Source organism: Euprymna scolopes, chromosome 29 (genome assembly GCF_053919585.1).
Source record: "Euprymna scolopes isolate OS-2025 chromosome 29, ASM5391958v1, whole genome shotgun sequence".
In the NCBI taxonomy this organism is placed as follows: Eukaryota; Metazoa; Mollusca; class Cephalopoda; order Sepiida; family Sepiolidae; genus Euprymna; species Euprymna scolopes.
This window is the reverse complement of record NC_136510.1, coordinates 39,201,775-39,215,926: the sequence shown is the minus strand read 5'-3', so window position 1 is coordinate 39,215,926 and position 14,152 is coordinate 39,201,775. Positions and strand designations below refer to the sequence as shown.

Sequence of the window (14,152 nt, the reverse complement as noted above, 5' to 3'; positions counted from 1 at the left end):
ATTTTTATGAAAAAAAAAAAAAAAAAAAAAAAGAGACAATGCCTCTGTAAGAGTAGCTGCATGTGTAATTGTGAAGCAAGGGTTACACAATCCCTACCACACATCTCCTGAATTGGTACTGTTTGATTCCAATGGCAAGGAGGAATCTATGGAAACAATGCCAAGATAAGTGAAGAGCACATACAGCACCTGGTATTCCCAAATGGTCACTCATTTAGTACTAACCAAGCTCAACATTGCTTAACTTTGATGTAATGAGAACCAGTGTGTCAATGTGATCATGGTATACATGTCTTCATAATATTATCTTACAAAAATATAATATTATAATATCTTACAAAAAAAAAAAAGAAAAAAAAAAAAAAAAGAAAAGGAAAAGGAATTATTATTTACAGTGAATTATACAAATAGATCAAAAGAACTGGAATATCCACAGGGCACAGATAGTTTATAAAATGAAACATTTGCAGATGTCCAAACAGATTGTCTTACCTTTTTGAAGGCTTGTATCTGGTAAGCAAGACCTGCTCGAATATCGAGCACGTGAGCCTCTGTCAGGGTAGAGTGGCAGCAAGAGTAAAAGGTAAAAAGAAGAAAAAGAAAGCAAAATAAATACAAACAGAAAATATAACAGGCTTTTCTAGTGCTTTTTTTTATATATAAAGGCAGTAACATGAATTAAAGTGAGTCATAATTTTTATTCTATTTTTTTTTTTTTTTTACTCTTTTATGTATCGTGTTTTTATTATGTTCCTCTTATGTTTGTCGTTAAACTTTATCTGTGAGAAAAAAAATTGTACAGACGTGTTTTACAGGGTGGAACAATAAAATTGTTGCCCTAGAAAAGACCACATGATTCCATTTCCGTTTGATGGAAACTGGTTCTATTTTTTTTTTTTTTTACTCTTTTATGTATCGTGTTTTATTATGTTCCTCTTATGTTTGTCGTTAAACTTTATCTGTGAGAAAAAAAATTGTACAGACGTGTTTTACAGGGTGGAACAATAAAATTGTTGCCCTAGAAAAGACCACATGATTCCATTTCCGTTTGATGGAAACTGGTTCTATTTTTTTTTTTTTTTACTCTTTTATGTATCGTGTTTTATTATGTTCCTCTTATGTTTGTCGTTAAACTTTATCTGTGAGAAAAAAAATTGTACAGACGTGTTTTACAGGGTGGAACAATAAAATTGTCGCCCTAGAAAAGACCACATGATTCCATTTCCGTTTGATGGAAACTGGTTCTATTTTTTTGTTGCAGATTATCTACTAGCTAGCCAGTTGTGTACAAATCCCAAGAGCGATAGGGGCTTTCTATCATGTCTAAAAGTGACACTGTTCAACGAGCGAGATCAGAGATGCACCACTGTACAACTCATGCTCGGTACCAATCCAAGTTATGACAACAGGACTATTGCCAGCACTCTCAAAATACAAATCCAGATGGTTCAACGCTTGAGGGAACAGCTCAAAGTTTCTGGCCACAATTATGGTCTTTGGTGGGGTTTCAAGTGAGGGCCACATCATGCCACCTCACATCTTTAAAGTCAGCTTGAAAGTCAACACCAAAGTGTACCTGGATGTGCTGAAGAGTGTGGATATCCCCTGGTGAGCAGACCCTAGGTGTGGCAACAGGACTCTGCGCTGGTCCACAAATCCAAAGTGACCAAGGCATGGTTTCAGAAGAAATAGCAAACAGAATCCTGAACAGAAGCGTGTGCTCCATCCCAACTATTATCAATGGACCTGAGGTAATCTCATCAGCGTTTTCCTGCTTTCCGGCTGACTACAATATGGTTGTGTTCAAGTCTAAGGTAAATAAGTTCTTGATGAGCCGTTCCATATAAGTTATTAAATTTACCAAATTTTCATTACTAATGATTACTATATTGACCAACTTCTACTGTACACTCTTTAACCCTTATCCTTGAGTGGCCTTTGGGCCTTGATAATGTGGTGATGCCTTTGTAAAAAAAAAAAAAAAAAAAAAAAAAAGTGCTACAACTATGTATCCTTCTGACTTGGCCCCCTTCTCCATCCCACCTGAACCTACTAGGCACCTTCGTTTTGTCATACATCGAGAACATCACCAACATGACCTCCCACAACACTAAAATCAGCCTGATCGCCACCATCCACTGAGTATTCACCATGCTCCTACCAGCGTTTGTAGAAAAAAGCATGCTCCTGATTCTGGACCTGTATCGAGGCGTGATTGAAGCTGAAGACGGCTACATTGAATAGATGTCAGCTCTGTTACGTAATCAAGTTACCTGAATTGATTTTTTTCAATAAAAGTTTTTAAATAAAGCTATAGTGTTGCTTTCTTTAGGGTGACAAATTTATCGGTGCACCCTGTATATATATATATATATATATATATATATATATATAATTATAAAACTCAAATGACCTTGTAACAATGTATGTAACCCACTTTCCGGTTTACGACGTCCAGTTGTGCATGCACGCATGACCTGCACACTAAAATATTAACATTATTATTTCGAAATTATTATTAACATGGGAAGAGTGGGGTTTAAAATAACTTAAACGTAATACAGAAATGAACGATGTAAAAAAAAAAAAAAAGCAGATATATCAAAATTTGAATTTAACTATAATAAGTATTATGGTATCTGTTCAGTGCACATTTACCTATAAGTATGACCAACCACTTAATTCAGTAACTAAAGTTTTTTTTTTCAAAAATAATCAATTATAATAAACAGAACGACTCGTAGAAATTTATATCCTTTTTTCATTTTAATATACTTTCATACAAATGTTTCTGTTATGTAAAAAAAAAAAATAGATTTTCTTTACGTCACAAGTGTCACGCTCATACACGAATTCCATAGCTAATGTAACATACTGACCCAACGGGTCACGGGTAGTCTGGTATATATATATATAACTATTATTCCAGTGTAAACATATCCAAATAAGAAACTCATTGAATTTAACGAGGTTATTGATAGTGCTGAATAAAAAGAGCAATATATATTTTTTTATTGAATAGGAGTTAAAATACATTGGATTGATAGTCTGCTCTAGTCGGAAATCCATCACGGTGCAACAGGAAGAAGCTTCAAATGCCTCCCTATAGTGACGTACTGCTCTGTAGAGAGCCTACTGTTGATTTTATAAAATTATTATTTATACATAATGGCTGACCAGGTGTGGCAACAGTACTCCACCCTTGGATGTACTTAGCTTTTATACAGGTAAAGAATTGCATCAGCAGGGAGATATCTACTAGTGCGGAAGAATGATTCGACCATTTTTCCAGCGACATTGGCAACAGATTTGAGGTATGTGTTCGATCTCAGATCACAAGTAAAGGTTAGACCCAGAAGCTTGTCAAAACATGGAGCCTCCCCAAAACAAGAGCCATTCATTTCAATTGATGCTAGACAGGGACAGAGCGTTGTTGATGGAAAGATAGAAGCTTGGTTTTAGATGCATTAAAATTAACCAGACACCTCTTTCCACATTGCACCATGTGCTCAAGATCAGAGGAGGGAGAATCAGAGAGAACTTGGTCATTTACAGCCTTTGAAGTGTTGCCATAGATGGTAGTATCGTCAGCATAAATGTCTACGAATGATCTTGGGATGTGATTTGGAAGATCATTGAGGTAAATCTGGAAGAGAGTTGGGTCCAAGACGGACCCCAGCATTAATACTGTGAGCTTCTGATTTCTGTCCATCAACCGCTACTCTTATGAACCTATCAGAGAGAAATGATTTAATAATTGAAAAGACATTTTCAGCTATACCGTAGCTGGAGATGTTGTGGAGTAGACCTTTATGACATACCCTATCAAAGGCCTTTAATATGTCAAGAGCAATTACCCTAGAAAGGAAACCTCCGTCAAGAGATTTGCTAATTCTATGAGATATAATTGTTAGCACATCTGCTGTAGATCTAGCAGAACAGAAACCATATTGCATATCACTGTAGAGGTTATTTTTGCTGGGGTGGTTGACTACTACTGTTTAACAAAGATTCCAACAATTTACTCATGATTGGTCTGTATTGAGAGGTAGATGACCGATCACTTGAATTTAAAAATATGATGATGATGAAGTTTTCCAGAGTGTTGGGTAGCAATTCTCCTTAAGACAACACTTAAACAGCTTTATAAGTATGGGAGAAGTTCTTATTAAAGCCTTTTCAGCACTACAATAGAAATGCCATCAGGGCCAGTTGCTTTACTGGAATCAAGGCTTTTGATTAGCTTGGCAACATCATGCAGAGATATTTGTATGCCACATATTGTGTTTTCAGAAGAAAATATGGGGGGTTGGCGGCCCTGATCGCATGAGGTAGAATTAGTTGCAAAGTTCTTGGCAAATGCTGACAAGATTATTTCTGGTCCATTGATGATGGTTGGGATAGAGCACACGCTTCAGTTCAGGGCCCTGTTTGTTATTTGCTAAGACTGGTGGGAACCAAACCGCTACTCAGATACTTTGGACTTGATAGACTGAGCATACAACTCTCTCATGTTCTTTATTAATCTTTTATAGTGATTGCTGGCAGTCCTGAAGGCGGCTTTAGTCTCAGTACATCTATTACGTTGGAAGCAATGAAAATAGTGATTTCTGTGCACAATGGCAGCAGCACATTCTGGAGAAAACCATGGCTGACTGTAAGGTTTTAGCATACCAGTATTGAGCTTCTCAATAATTTTGCACCATGATTAATCACCATGATTAAAATACATCCAGACGTCACCATGATTAAAATACATCCAGACGTCACCGTCATTAAAATACATCCAGACGTCACCGTCATTAAAATACATCCAGACGCCACCGTCATTAAAATACATCCAGACGCCACCATCATTAAAATACATCCAGACGCCACCATCATTAAAATACATCCAGACGCCACCATCATTAAAATACATCCAGACGCCACCATCATTAAAATACATCCAGACGCCACCATCATTAAAATACATCCAGACGCCACCATCATTAAAATACATCCAGACGTCACCATCATTAAAATACATCCAGACGCCACCATCATTAAAATACATCCAGACGCCACCATCATTAAAATACATCCAGACGCCACCATCATTAAAATACATCCAGACGTCACCATCATTAAAATACATCAAGACGTCACCATCATTAAAATACATCCAGACGCCACCATCATTAAAATACATCCAGACGCCACCATCATTAAAATACATCCAGACGCCACCATCATTAAAATACATCCAGACGCCACCATCATTAAAATACATCCAGACGCCACCATCATTAAAATACATCCAGACGCCACCATCATTAAAATACATCCAGACGTCACCATCATTAAAATACATCCAGACGCCACCATCATTAAAATACATCCAGACGCCACCATCATTAAAATACATCCAGACGCCACCATCATTAAAATACATCCAGACGTCACCATCATTAAAATACATCAAGACGTCACCATCATTAAAATACATCCAGACGCCACCATCATTAAAATACATCCAGACGCCACCATCATTAAAATACATCCAGACGCCACCATCATTAAAATACATCCAGACGCCACCATCATTAAAATACATCCAGACGCCACCATCATTAAAATACATCCAGACGCCACCATCATTAAAATACATCCAGACGCCACCATCATTAAAATACATCCAGACGCCACCATCATTAAAATACATCCAGACGCCACCATCATTAAAATACATCAAGACGTCACCATCATTAAAATATATTAAAACGTCACCATGATTAAAATACATAAAAACATCACCATAATTAAAATACATAAAATGTCACAATAAAATGTGTACTGAAAACTAACTGTAACTCTGCTTTTATGAAAACGTTTCTTTCCCAGAAAGACTCGTCTGTAGAACACAATACCATGAAGCTGTTGACTACAAGTCATTTTCAAGTAACTCTCGCTTCCCTTAATTGTCCTTTAGTCATTACGTTCCATGAACAACATCTCTTACAAAGGGGGAAGAATTGCTGTTTTCTGGCTCAGAATTTATCTCTCTAACACTCATCGTTGTCTAGTTTTTTTTAGCTATAAGTAGTATTTCTTTTCTTTTTTTTTAACTCTTTACATCTTGTGGCTTCATGCCTTGTCTGGAACGATTTCCATAAAATAAAAAAGTCCAATGTAAACAAATTCTTGAGTCGCTTTCTTAAATAAGCAAATTCTGCCCAATCATTACCAATCATCACGGTGTTGTATCACCTTCTACTTGACAGACTCAGTAAACTTCATCCTTAAATTGGCCTTTGGGCCTTGATAAGCAGTGGCTTGTTTAAAAAAAAAAAAATAAATAAATGTATTATCTTCATGCTTAAGGGAAAAAAATTTTCATTTTTTTATTATTTTTTTTTTTTTTTAATTCACCCCAAACAAGGCACATTACCACTGAAGTGTAAAGGAGCTACTGTGATAAGGAGCAGATTTATAGGGGGCATAATTCTTTATATTCGAGGACCTTTACTTTCATGTTCCAGAAAAGATAATCTGCGCCTTTTTATTTTTATTATTTACACCAAACAAAGCATATTTCCACTGAAGCATAAAAGGGTTAGTGATAATAACCACACTTATAGTTATGCAAACCTGGGTGGGGAGTTGGACAGCAAAATATTTCTTCACATTACATTTAAATTTCTGCATGTTGGTACTGTTGGATAAATAGGGAGGAGGAAGGGATTTCCAAAGGCAAGCAGTCAGAGGGAAAAAGTTATCGGGAGTAGAAAATCTTCTGGCATTGAGGAACTTCTAGAGTCTACATTGAAGGGGTGGGATTTAGTAGATAGTTTTGTGGGATGGGGGGGGAGAGGTCATTTACAGAGTACAATTGCACCAAATCCATCTTACCCTTTGATTCATGTCCTCTGACATTGGTTTCTACCACTGGGTAAAAGTTGACAGGCAATGAGAGAGCTCGGTTGGTACGGATGTACAGACCCTTCCGGCTATGGAATGCTGCTGCTAGCTTGCCATTACCTGAAACAAACAGAAAGAGGGTTTAGAATCATACCAGTAAACAATCTAGAAATGAATGTCTTATTGGTTTCTGCTAATTTCTCAAAAGTTTCGTCATTGCATAGCAAGATTCTTCACATGTCTAAGATGATAACAAGTTGAGCGTCTGGAGAGAGGCAAACACAAACTAATTAAAAACAGCTAAAATATACTGGTTATCTAAAAGGTTGTGCATGTAATAGTCTCTCGCCCTTTACACACTTTCCACCTATGAATACTGCAGTGAGACAATCACAATTTGACGTAATCAACTGTAACATGATTAATGGGTGCGACTCAATAAACCTATTGTTTTCTTAATTTGACATCAAATTATTCAGGGATGGGAGTAGCCAATGGCAAAAAAAAAAAAAAAAAAAAAAAAAAAAATCGGTAAAAGTAACAACACTGAGTGTGCATGTCGGGGGAAGGAGACAGGAAGTCAGTCTTTGATGGAAACAACTCATTTAACTCTCCTACCAATTTCATGAATCATTTGAAATCTTAGTCACCAAAAAAAATTAACATTTTCAGTTTTTATAGAGAGGAAGGGAAGGCAAGGCAGGGCAAGATGAGAAGAAGAATAGAAAGAAAACAAAAACAAAAGATAAAGTGAGAGAGTGAGAAAAAGAGAAAGAAAAATAAAACCCGATCATATCTTGACAAAATGAAATAACAAGTAAACTCTAGTGATTTGACTGCAAGGGTTTTTTTTTTTTTTTTTTTTTTTTATCGGCTTTAACAAAAAAAAAACAAAAAAACATGAAGAGCTCACACTGTTTAGAGGTCGCATTTCAAATCAAAATCAGCTTTTCTGGGTTTAAAAAAAAAAAAAAAAAAAACAGAATTCCACTAAAAAGCCGAGAACTCATTTCATTGATCATTATCCCTATTCTACATTATATTTGAATTTCTTCATGTGTTGGATATTGACCGGGCAATGCCAAAAGATGTGCTGGACAATGATTATTATGATTATTCAAGCCATAAAGTTTTTTCAGCTAAAATGTTTTAGAATAAGAAAAATATTTAAAATAAATGTTTATTTACATTAATTTAGGAATGTTTAAAATGCATCATAATTCAACTGACAACTTAAAAATAATGACATCTAAAAACATCAGGTAATTATCTTAGCGACATATACTAATGACGTTATTTAGAGGGGGAAGTTTTTTTTTTCTTTTAGATACATGAAAGTAAGAGTTGGGTAATTAGAAAGAGAAAAGGAGCCGATTAGTAGTAATGGCTCAAAGTACCCAGGGGAGCAAGGTGTCCAATGCCTATCAAATGTAAGGAGCAATGGACCAGCATACAATCTTCCTAGAGGAAAAAAAAAACACTCTGGAATAAAAAGTTGGCAAAAATAAAACCAGAGGCTCTGTTGTTCTTAGGGAGAATTTTTATTACATCTTTCCATCAAGACAAGACCCAAGATGGACCAGATATGTTTCCCCGATTGGCCAGATATTGAAACCCTAAACAAATATTCGATCTTTGTGTTGTAAAAGTATTTATGTATATTCTTGTCCCGCCATGAACTGTATTTAAATGTACACACACAACAAGGTTCAGATAATATATACACTTGCATACAATCACAATCAACACTCGATAATAGAAACTCCTAAATATATACAACCCCATTACATTACAGTTAATATTGTCGAGGGAAATAGAGAGCAGGAAGAAAATTCCAAAAGTAAAAGTCATTTCTAGTCCGTAAGAAAGATTCAAATGATATACAACCCTCTCCCCCAAATAGATGATGCTTTCTAATTTTGAAAGATTTGAAATTTCTAAAAGATAAAACTAGAAGGACCAAAACGCAGAAAGATTACAAACACGTTATGTTCCAGGAATGTTTAAATCATGAATGATGGAAGGTCCTGCTAGATAGAGACTGCAGACTGATTACTGGTGGTTGATAATTTTCAACAGAAAATCACTCACCCACATAAGGCAAATAAACACTCTCTGTGCTGTCTGGTTGCTGCGGTGGGATGACAACAGCATCGTCAGTTTCTATAGAGTTGAGGAAAATGGACAGCTTCTCCTCAATACATCGAGATAATGAGCCTGAAAAAAAATAGAAACAAAAAAAAAATTAAAAAGAACAACCAAAAAACAAGAATTATTCTTTTCTAATCCTTAGATCAATAAAGTTAAGCAACACAGAGTCTAATCGGTACTTAAGTGGTTACCATTTTGGATTACTAAGTGTTGTAAGTTAACAGAAAACACAGGTGTATAAATTGGTACCAAGTCTGCTAGCTGGTAAGTATAGCCAGTGACAGACTAGCGTCCTGTCATGGAAATGATTCACACCATCCATTCAACTCAGTGCTATACATAGGATATACAAGGATACACAGCAGATGTAAGAGCCTAAAACGTTGAGAAGTGAACTACAGTTCTACTTATTTTTAAAAACCTTTAAAGCAAAATAATTCAGCAAAAACAAAGTATTTCAAATAGTGATACATGAATAAATACCATCTATGGTTAACTTTTCAAATTTGCTCGTCTGATCATTTGAAAATACATGATGCAAGTAATTTTCTTTTTAATGACCATGCCCCTAACAAAATAAACTGTGTCAATAAAGCCTGTGCACTTCACACTCTCGGCCAAAAGCCCGCGCACTTCACACTCTCGGCCAAAAGCCCGCGCACTTCACACTCTCGGCCAAAAGCCCGCGCACTTCACACTCTCGGCCAAAAGTCCGCGCACTTCACACTCTCGGCCAAAAGTCCGCGCACTTCACACTCTCGGCCAAAAGTCCGCGCACTTCACACTCTCGGCCAAAAGCCTGTGCACTTCACACTCTCGGCCAAAAGCCTGTGCACTTCACACTCTCGGCCAAAAGCCTGTGCACTTCACACTCTCGGCCAAAAGTCCGTGCACTTCACACTCTCGGCCAAAAGCCCGCGCACTTCACACTCTCGGCCAAAAGCCCGCGCACTTCACACTCTCGGCCAAAAGCCCGCGCACTTCACCTCTGCTCATAGTTTTCATTGGGTAGCCAATCTGTATAAGCTTTGGACTTTAAAATTTTGCATGCAAAGGGCAAAGATCTTTTTCATGTAGACACAAAAAATCATGTGCAGGAATTGTCAAAGATCCAATATTTTTATGAAGACTGATTTGTTGTTAGCAAAAACCTGGATCCATTTGATTAGTCAGTTCCTATTGCTGTGTTTATAAATAGAACTTTTCAATTTTCTTTGATCATAGTCTCATTACATTCAAAACATTGCAACTTGACTGAAAGGTTTAGTAAATATTGGGATTCTAAGCACAAATACCTATTGGAAAGAACATTTCTTCACACAAGATAGATTCCATGGATACACATATTTGTAAATATTCATGTATATATTAATAGGATAGCGTGTGTGTTATTTATTTTGTGTGTCACGCTTACATCTGAGTGACTGTCGTTTAATTGTTATGGACTTCCATTCTTTGTAATAAATAATTTTACCAAGAATTCCGCATAAGTTTTGGTTATAGCTGAAGGAACTCAAGTTATAATATATATATATATATATCTTTTTTTTTCACAAGTTTTTGTTCAAACTGATCCACCTAAATCATTTTTTTTTTTTTTTTTTAAATCGCAACTTTATAAGATAAAAAAATAAAAAAAAATCGATATAACATTAACTCTATAATAATATATATAAAATATGCAAGAATTAAAATATCATATTTAAGCACATTTTACGCCCAAGCTATGCCAGGCGTCCCTTCTAGCTTAGATAAATACTTTTTGGCCTTCGGGACAAGATCAAAGTGTAGTATCTGTTCTTCAGATGCTGCACTTCCACTTCTTGTTCTCTTTCGGTGGAGGAGAAATCCTTCACGACTGAGACAATTTTTATTTTTGTACCTTTTCTCCACGTTAAAAAACGACCCTGGTGTCTAACTCTGTCCCGTGGGGAGGCATTGTAAATAGGTACAATAATATCACAGCGTCCTCATTTATGCTGAACATCTACAGAATGCCAACATCAATATATATTGTATAATTACTTTTTATTGTTTGTCATCATTTGTTTAAGTAAAAGCGTTCAATTACTATACATCGTTGCTGTTATTCCTTTTCTTTAAAAACTGTAGCTTTAGCCGAGATTTGTGCTCTCAGAGTGTTACGGCCTATTTTTATTTTATTTATTATATATGTGTAAAGGAGGGTAAACGCTTATGCAAGAAAAGTCTTTTCGCTGATAAGACTTATTAGAAGTGAATTCAAAAGTTAATCAATTCGACAATGGATTTTCAAAAAGTCTGTTAAGATCATTAAAAACAATGGTTGGATCACTTTACTGCTCCAGAAAATATGACTCCTCATGCAATCCTCTATCAGTTATAGTTAACTAACGTAATTCCTAATTTCTAGTGTTGTATTACCGGAAGCGGTGACAATGTAAATCAGTTCCTTTGCTTTTTTTTTTTTCTCTCTCACGCCTATAAATTATTTGTTATGTTAATTTCAATAATTTTATTTTTATACTTTCATAAACATATATCTATAATATAAATTCAAATAAAAAAAACAAACTTATTTTTAAAATTAAAAACAAAACTTATTTTTATTATTTCATAAACATATTTCTTATAAAATTTCAAATAAAATAAAAACATTTTTTTCATTTTGTTATCAAAAATGCAAATAAAGACTAATTATTAGTTTCATCTGTATGATTTTGTTAATTTTTATTGTATACATTTCAATAATGTCCGTTTCTTATATTTTACTTCAATAAATTCACAATAGAAATACAACAATAAAAGTGAAGGAACTGATTTGCCTCGTCACCGCTTCCAGCAGCATACACATCGGAAGTTAGGATGTACATTAGCCGACTAACTGCTCTACCTGTATAAGATTCAAACATCATAAGGAGGAGTACTGTTGTCACATTTGAGGAAGTGCTACTCAGAACACTTTCTTGCCTTGGCAGTGTACAAAATCGACTTTGTAATCTAGTCAGAGAGAGGAGGGGGAGCAGCTAGTATCTCTTCTCTTCCCTACAGCCTCTTTATCGGAGAAAGAGACATTGTTAGTTTTTCTTTAATCTACCAATATTTTCATAGTCGACTGAGCTCAAATATCTGGTTCCCTTCTGTAAAACATTCATAGAAAAAACTTGTGTCAAATGTCAATTACCTGTCGGCCATTTTTTTTTTTTTTTTTTTTTTTTTTAAATAATCAAATTCTGCCCATCCCACCGTTTCATTCCCAATCCTCTCATAGTATTGTTCATCATCCAATAAACAATCTCATTAACTCTTATCGAGTGGCCATTGGTAAGTGATAACTCATTTACCTGTCGGCCATTTTTTTTTTTTTTTTAAATAATCAAATTCTGCCCATCCCACCGTTTCATTCCCAATCCTCTCATAGTATTGTTCATCATCCAATAAACAATCTCATTAACTCTTATCGAGTGGCCATTGGTAAGTGATAACTCATTTACCTGTCGGCCATTTTTTTTTTTTTTTTTAAATAATCAAATTCTGCCCATCCCACCGTTTCATTCCCAATCCTCTCATAGTATTGTTCATCATCCAATAAACAATCTCATTAACTCTTATCGAGTGGCCATTGGTAAGTGATAACTCATTAGAATTCAAAGAACAAAAAATGTATACAGACATGACAGAAAAGAATAGAAACCAATAGAAACAATATATTTCAATAAACATAATTTATACAACGAAATCAAAAATAAATAATCACGAATTTTATAACTAATACTTAGTTGACATTCTCTTTGTTGTTTTTAATGCTCAGACTCTTCTAGGCATGGCATTGATCAGTTGACGAATATCATCTTGAGGAATTTTTTGTCATGTCTGACACAATAATGCTAAAAGTTCAAGCTTAGTGGATGGCTTCACAAAAAAACACTTGACCAGCTATAATCACTATCAAAAATTTCTTTTTGCAAAGGTTCTGGTCTAATATGCCTCAATCTGGTCTATATCTAGGGACCGACTTGGCCATGGAAGTTTATTAATCCTATTTTGGCTCATCAATGTTGTGTCAATAGAGCGACAAGGAGTTCCGTCTTTCATAAATAAGGAGTTAACTTGATGCATTTTACCACTTGGTAGGAGTTCTTCATGTAATATTGAAACATTTAGCAGAATTGATGTTTCCTTCGCATACCATAACCAAGAACCCCCTAGGTTTCAGCGTTGGCTGCAGTATATTTAAGTCAAACTCTTGCTGAAGGAGCCCCCATACTCATACCCTTCCACTGTCAGGAAATAATGCAAATCGTGACTCAGAGAAAATTACATTGATCCAAAAGGTCATAGGTCTCTCCACAATCTCACAAGCCCAATTTTTTCTGCGCTTGATATTGGCAGGATGAAGAGATTTCTTTCTTGCAGCTCTACCATAGTAGCCCAGCAGCTGTTCTGGGATTAGCACCAGCTTGCATTGCAATGTCAGAGACTTTGCACCAAGGATCCTCTTCAACTTTTCTTTTCACAAGACGCAAGGTTCTTTTTGAGGGCCCAGGGCGACCTGGATGGGGTTTGTGCTCTCTTTATCCTCTCTTGTGAATTATACAATCACTCTATTAACAGTAGAAAGGAGTATTGAAAGATTTCCTGCTATTTTGCGTTGACTAAGATCACCTTCATTTTGATCCACGATTCGTCATCGCAAAAATTCTGACAGATCTGATATTCCTTTAGTTTGTGGCATGCTTCAGTGTTGTTAAAGTATCGCATTAAAATTGCATCTAAGTTATTACAGCACTATTCTTATCTGTAAATATAAAAAATCATATTAATCTTAGGGGAAAACAATCATATTAGTGTCTATTCTTTTCTGTCATGTCTGTATATATAAAAGGAGAGAGAGTAATATATAAAAAAAATTTTTTTTTTTTTTTTTTTTTTTTTTTTTTCAAATACTCACCAGTAGAAAGTGTCCTCTTACGGAAATTTAATGGAGCAAAATACCCAAGAAGGATCAGGAGGAGAATGAGAAGGAGAACCGTTCGCTTTGATCTGAAAAATTAAAAAAAAAAAAATTTTGAAATAAATAATTAAAACCAATCCTGAATGCCAATAATTGATTACCAGGAAT

At 35.4% G+C, this 14,152-nt stretch overlaps 1 protein-coding gene across 3 annotated transcripts in view; it reads right to left on the bottom strand.

Moving 5' to 3' along the window:
- The window catches only part of LOC145252604 (uncharacterized protein KIAA2013 homolog), a 161,003-nt gene that overhangs the window by 41,410 nt on the left and 105,441 nt on the right, over positions 1–14,152 (bottom strand). For all 3 annotated transcript variants that reach the window (XM_080112303.1, XM_080112302.1, XM_080112304.1), the window contains 4 exons: positions 13,982–14,073; positions 8,992–9,117; positions 6,892–7,020; positions 493–551 (listed from right to left, as the gene is read on the bottom strand). In XM_080112303.1, the coding sequence (XP_079968429.1) occupies positions 493–551; positions 6,892–7,020; positions 8,992–9,117; positions 13,982–14,073 (406 nt within the window). The remainder of the gene's footprint in view (positions 1–492; positions 552–6,891; positions 7,021–8,991; positions 9,118–13,981; positions 14,074–14,152) is intronic.